This window comes from Chenopodium quinoa, unplaced genomic scaffold (genome assembly GCF_001683475.1).
Source record: "Chenopodium quinoa cultivar QQ74 unplaced genomic scaffold, ASM168347v1, whole genome shotgun sequence".
Classification (NCBI taxonomy): Eukaryota; Viridiplantae; Streptophyta; class Magnoliopsida; order Caryophyllales; family Amaranthaceae; genus Chenopodium; species Chenopodium quinoa.
This window is the reverse complement of record NW_018742974.1, coordinates 2,762,717-2,769,761: the sequence shown is the minus strand read 5'-3', so window position 1 is coordinate 2,769,761 and position 7,045 is coordinate 2,762,717. Positions and strand designations below refer to the sequence as shown.

General features: G+C 41.6%; 1 protein-coding gene across 1 annotated transcript; it reads right to left on the bottom strand.

The window, feature by feature from the left end:
• Nucleotides 1-2,849: 2,849 nt before the first annotated feature.
• LOC110729291 lies at nt 2,850-4,886 on the bottom strand. The gene is made up of 2 exons (XM_021909021.1): nt 4,525-4,886; nt 2,850-4,245 (listed from the first exon to the last, which is right to left on the bottom strand). Exons 1-2 carry the CDS (start codon nt 4,884-4,886, stop codon nt 2,850-2,852), a joined length of 1,758 nt encoding a protein of 585 aa, XP_021764713.1.
• Between the last annotated feature and the right edge of the window lie 2,159 nt (nt 4,887-7,045).

The following is a 7,045-nucleotide window of genomic DNA, read 5'->3' as shown; positions in this document are numbered from 1 at the left end:
TTGAGATCGCATGAATCACTTTTCACTATAAGAATCGAGTAGAGGCCAATACGGGCGAATGTGACTCCATGACTCACTTTGTACCATCGTCCCCGATCCTCCTTTTGTGGTTCCGAACCATATGGAGTTAGTAATCTCATGGATTATGAATGTGGTGTAACCTTCAAGGGTCAATCGTTGTTTCCTATTGTAGGGAATAAATTTCAAGCTTTAATCCCACTAGCTTGAACCCCACTGTGGTCATACACTAAAGTACGGTGGTGTCCAAAAGGGAAGAAAATAGAGCAAAAGAGCCGCCAAAAAGTTTTAGGAACTTGTAAACCGTTCACAGGGTGAAGATTACACCCCTTAACGATCCAAGAGATCGTCAACTCCATAAGGTCTAGAACCAAATAAGGGTTCGGGGATGATGGTACAAATCCAACCTAAAAGAGATTGAACCTGCCCTAATAATAGGCCTCTACTTTATTCTGATCGTATTCATGTGCGCTTTCTGATTAACATGCAATCAATAGGATTAACCTAATCCTGTTTATCTATGTTGGTTGAATATTAATGCACAAAAAAATCTATTATTGGCGATCACTTGAAATATAATCACAATAACCCTAACAAGATTATTAATTATCTTATTAAGCGTGATTACAAGTACAAATTCCCTTTAAACATGCATAAAAGGTGTGATCAAGCAATAACAATAAATATAATATGTATCAAGCAACATAATAATAATCATAATAAATATCATGAATAAAATTACAATCATAAATAAAATAATCATCATCAAAATAATAATAATCATAATCATAATCATATTCATGTTAATATTAAAGCATAATAAAAATAGCAAGATCCTAGCTTAGGCATGATACTTACAAGATTAATAACAAACCCTAGCATGTCACTAAGCAATAAAAATCAAAGCTTTAACCCTAACATGATACTAAAAATCATCAATATTAGAAAGAATGTAGGAAGCATCATAACAATCATATTTAATATTAAAATTACCCTAGACATGATACTAGGAATATCATAATAACAATATAAACATGATTTCTACATCATAACATCAATAAATCAATTAAAGTACTTACTTTGATGCCTCGTACCTCTTTCTAATAACAAAATACACACGTTAGTAACTTCAAGGAAAATAATAATCAAAACAAATTAAATTAAATAATTGAAAGAGAGATTTGGGACCAAACCCTCAGAAATTAAACCTTTCACGTCTAGGGCGAAGGCAACTTCGAATATGGCTAGGTGTTTCTAGACCTTGTGAATGCGGAATTTTGTATGAAAGGCAAAGTTTAGAGTAAGAAAGAAAGAATTGATGAATACTAATTAAAACTGATTGTAGATGAGTTTAGATGAGAATTAATGATGAATGAATGTATGATTGCGAATGAAAACTGATTGTAGGTGAATGAAAACGGAGTTTTTAATACGATATTTATAGAGAAAATCAGCCAAAAAGATAAATTAAACAAAACAGAGTCTGACGCACAAAAAACAGAGCTGGCGCCAACCCTGGCTAGCTGGCGCCAGGCACCAACACTAGCGCCAGGCGCCAATGGCTAGAGTTAGGCGCCAAGGCCTGGGGTTAGGCGCCAAGCCTAATTTTAACGCGTTTTCGAAAATCCGATAAGTTTGTCGTACTGGAGGATAAAATCATATAATTTCCTCGAAAATGCTATTTGATTTTGATTAAAACTCTGAAAAGTCAACAAAAGTCAATTTATCAATGCTAATTGAATTAGGAATGAAAAGAATCTTCTAGAAGAATCTAGAGGACTAAAACCATTCCTAATTGCATTAGAAATGATAAATCATATTAGGCCATCCCCTAGATCATTAGGCCTTACATAAAGCTCGAACCGGGCCCATTTTAGTAAATTGGCCATAACTTCCTCAATATTCATCGGAATTGGGCTTATAATATAACGATGGAAAGCTCTTTTCAAGCCCTATACAACTACACTACTATTGGACCCATATCATGGACCAAACAAACTGGATTGACTGTTTTCTTAAAAATAAGTTTTCAAAAACAGAGAGAAGAGAAAAGAAAATAAAACTTTCCGCAACACTAGACTTTCCACACTTTTGCTTCATTCGATTATGATTCGACGCGAAAGTTACTCATCACTGGGTTTGGTTTTGGGGAGACACAAATGGGTGTCTACACCTATCATTTTCCCTTTAATCGTGGTTGCCTTTTATGATCCGTGAACGGTTTACAAGTTCCAAAAAAACTTGTTGGCGGCTCCCTACTTTATTTGTCCCTAATCGTATATGTCAATTCCCACTTCCTATGAGTGCCAAGCATATTCACACATGCTTTAACGTAGACGCACTTCAAACGATGCCTACAGTGCGCTAGGTCTCTTCGTTCCTCTATGGTATCTAGGTCATGTGACAGTTCTTCACTGTTGCGCTCTGGTGTCATCAAGCCGTATCTAGCTGTTGGGGTGGTGACTTCTGTAGGTAGTACAATCTTCACATCCATAGACCAATGAGAAAGGTGTTTGACCTGTGGCGGTTCTTGGTGTGGTTGTGTTGGCCTAGAGGATTCTTGGCAGCTCTTCTGCCCATTTGCCTTTCTTATCCTTCAGCTTCTTTTTTAAAGATCCGATGATAACCTTATTACTGGATTCGGCTTGACCGTTTTCTTGAGGATATCTAGGCGTCGAAGTGACTAATGTGATATTCCATTTATCGCAGAAATTCTTGGTTGGGGCACTTATGAATTGGGATTTGTTGTCACATACTATTTCAGACGGTACTCCGAACCTGCAAATTACGTTAGTCCAGATAAAATTGATAACTTCCTTGTATTTGACTTGCTAGAATGCATATGCTTCAATCCACTTAGAAAAGTAATCGGTTAGAGTTAACATGTAGACCTTTTGACCTGGGGCAGCAGGTAATTTGCCTACTATGTCCATGCCCCATATCATGAAAGGCCAAGGTGTCAAAGTGGGATGCAGAGGCATGGAGGGCTTATGAGTAAAACCTGAGTGTTTTTGACAGCTATCACATTTTCGTACATACCTGTGAGCGTCCACTCGTAGAGTTGGCCAGTAGTACCCATAGGTGAGTATCCTGTTGGCTAAGGTTCTTCCAGCTGAATGGGCTCCACACTCTCCATCGTGGAAATCTTTGAGGATCTGCTCGTAGCCATCTTCCTTTATGCAGCGTTGCAAGATACCCCTAGTGGAATTTTTGAATAGGGCACCTTGGATGATCGTGTATCTGCTGGCTTTAAACCTGAGTGCTCTTGCTTCTGCTTTATTTTCTGGCAATGTGCCGTGTTCCAGGTAATCAAATATGGGTTGCATCCAGCTGGTTGGGTTGGTCACAGGTGCAACGAAGTTGGGTTCTTCAGGTTCGATCTTAACAGGTTGGCTCGGAGTGGGGGTAGGTATTTCTGGATTGTCTGGATCTGGTTTTACAGGTTCTGGAATGCTAGGTTTAGGTGGGAGGTTGGCTGTGTCAACGACATGAGCTAACAAGTGGATCAAGGGGATGGAGGAGAATTTGGATTTTCTTAAGGTTGATCCTAGATTGGCTAGAGCGTCTGCTTGTGTGTTTTTGTCCCTAGGTATTTCCTTTATGGTGAAGGTTGAGAATTTGGTTGCTAAGGATTTGGCGAAGTCTAGGTATAGAACCATCTTGGAGTCTTTAGCCGTGAATTCACCGTTCATTTGACTTGCTACAAAGAGGGAGTCACATAATACCTGCAGGTTAGTAATACCTAGGCCCTTTACGAGATTCATACCTGCGATCAGAGCTTCATATTCTGCCTCATTGTTAGTAGCTTTGAAATCACAATAAATAGCTTGTACCATCATGTCCTCCTGTGGCGACTCCAGCACTACACCGAGACCTGCACCTCGAAAGTTAGATGAACCATCAACATTAAGTATCCAAGTACTTGGGTTATGGACTTGGTTGATCTGTTCGGATTCTAAAGCTGCTTGTTGTTCAAGGTCAGGGCTGAAGTCAGCCAAAAAGTCGGCTAGCGCTTGTGATTTGATAGCTGTTCTTGGTTCGTATGTGATACCAAATCCGCTGAGCTCGATTGCCCATTTGCTCATTCGACCTGTTAACTCCGGTCTGCGCAAAACAGCCTTCACAAGGTAGTTAGTTTTCACCACTATTGGGTGAGTTTCAAAATAGTGGCGAAGTTTCCTGCTAGCTACAATCAGTGCTAATGCCAGTTTTTCGAGTGAGGAGTACCTGGTTTCAGCACTGAGGAGAGTTTTACTAACGTAGTAATCAGGTTACTGCTGACTTTTAGCTTCCCTTGCTAAGACAGCACTAACAGTTTGGGTGTTGACTGCGAGGTAAAGCTGTAAAGACTCTCCCTCAGCAGGTTTAGATAACAAAGGTGGCGTCATTAAATAGTGTTTGAGGTCATGTGGGGCCTTTTCGTGATCATCAGACCAAGTGAAACCTTTATTTTTCTTTAGGACGTTGTAAAATAGGTGACATTTATTTGATGACCTCGAAATAAACCTATTTAATGCAGCTACTCTACCTGTTAATTTTTGCACCTCTTTCAGGTTTCTAGGTGATTGAATATCAATTACAGCGCGTACATGGTCTGGGCTAGCTTCGATTCCTCGTTGAGTGACTATGTAGCCCATAAACTTACCTGCAGCTACTCCAAATGAACATTTGGACGGGTTCAGCTTCATTTTATACTTGAGGAGGATGCTGAAAGTTTCTTCCAAATGGTTCACATGATCAGCTACTTTCTTGGACTTCACCAACATTTCATCGATGTAGACTTCCATGGTGTCCCCCAGTTGGTTTTTGAACATTTTGTTAACTAGCCTCTGATAGGTTGAACCTGCATTCTCCAAACCGAACGACATTACTTTGTAGCAGTAGATTCCTTTATCTGTCATGAAAGTCGTCCTTTATCTGGTTGTAGCCGGAATATGCATCCATGAAGGAGAGGAGTTCGGGGCCAGCTGTTGCATCTACCATGGAATCTATATGAGGGAGCGGGAACGGGTCTTTGGGGCACGCTTTATTCAGGTCTGTGAAGTCGATGCAGACTCTCCAGGTTCCATTCTTCTTACTGACGACAACCACGTTAGCTAGCCAATCTGGATATTTAACTTCCCTTATCTTCCCGGTATCTAGCAGCTTCTGAACTTCTTCATTGATGATTTGATTATGTTCTGGGGCGAATTTCCTCCTTTTTTTCTTTACCGGCCTTACGCTGGGATCCACGTTCAGCTTATGGGTGATGATTTCGAGACTGATTCCCGTCATATCTTGGTCTAACCATGTGAAGCAATCTGAATTTTCTCTGAGGCACTTGATGATAGCTTCTTTCTGTTCTGCCGCCAATGCAGCTCTGATTTTAACCTTTTTCTCTGGCTTTGACTCATCCAGCACGACTTCATCTAATTGTAACTCATCTGGACGCTTGGGTGCTGCACTTTTCTGTGATTGCTAGATGGCGGGGCCATGAGGTTTCAGGGCGAGCTGGTAGCATTCTCGCGCTTGCTTTCTGTCTCCTTCGACTATTGCTATTCCCCACGGGCTTGGAAACTTGAGTAGCCGGTGATAGGTAGATGGGATGGCTTTCATTTTGTGGATCCAACGGGTTCCCACTATCACATTATAAGCAGTTTTGCAATTTATCACGTAGAACTTGTACATCATGTTGATTCCTTTGAGCAGCGTTGGCAACTGGATTTCTCCCAGGGAATTCATAGGTTTGCCATTGAACCCAACCAGAACGGTGGACCTCTTGGTGATATCTGACTCTTTGAAGCCGGCTTGATCTAGGGCGTCTTTGAAGATTATGTTGGCCGAACTCCCATTATCTACCAATACTCTCGTCATCTTGCAGTGACCCACATGGAGGGAGATTACCAAGCAATCATGATGCTCGGGCTCATTGAACCTACTCTCATCGAACACAACTTCCATATCGTCCAGCTTCTTTTCTTCACTGCTCGGATAAGTTTGGGGGATGCTGGATGCTGAGGTGCCAACTTTTACTATACGCTTTGCATTGGAGTAGGTTAGACCGCTGATGCTAGATCCTCCTGATATTGCTTGAATCACAACACCTGGGGTGGGTGAAGCTGGTGGACCTGACAAGGCTTCCCGCTTGATTTCAGGTCCTTTTCCTTTCTTTCCGAGGAGGTCTTTTAGATAGCCCTTCTTGAGAAGCCAGGCTACTTCTCTTTTAAGACTGTTACACTCGTCAGTCTTATGCCCATGATCTCCATGGTACTCGCACCATCTTGATTTATCTTTCTAGTGCTCAGGCTTGTCGCTCTTCCTAGGCCACCTCACCGGTTGCCCAATATCTTTGAGAGCGATCACCACTCCCACTATATCAGTATTGAAACCATATGAGCTGATATATGGGTGGCATTCTATTACTGGCCAGCTAGAGCTTTCACCTGCTCTTGGCTCGGATATGTTGTTGACATTGTTGTGCCTTGGCTGCCAGCTACCTTGCCGGGTTCCAGAGTTTTGATTGCTGAAGGACTGGTTCCCCGAATACCCTGATGGTCTCCTTTCAACCCAGTTTCTAGCATGCTCATCCTCTTCTACACGGACTTCAGCCATTGCTCTGGTTCTTACTTCTTCAAACGAGGAGCAAGGATATCTTGTTAACTCATAATATAATCTGGATCTGTAATTGAGACCTTTGCGAAAAGCTTCAATAGCAGTTGAGTGGTCACAGTTCTTTATGCTGACCATTTCTCGATTGAACTTGTCCCATTATTGTCGGGTTGTCTCGTTCTGCTTCTGAACGATTCGATACAGGTCACTACTTTGCTTATCCAGCTCTCGGATGGTAGAGAATTGCTGGTAGAATTTGTTCACCAAGCTGGGGAAGCTGGCGATGGTACCTGGCTTTAGATTAATAAGCCATTGGAGTGCAGGTCCTGATAAAGTAGCGCTAAAGGACTTGCACATGGTGGGTTCAATTAGTTCCCACGGGATTGATAACTGCCACATCTTTTGCTTGTACTGGGCCACATGATCTTTAGGATCAGTG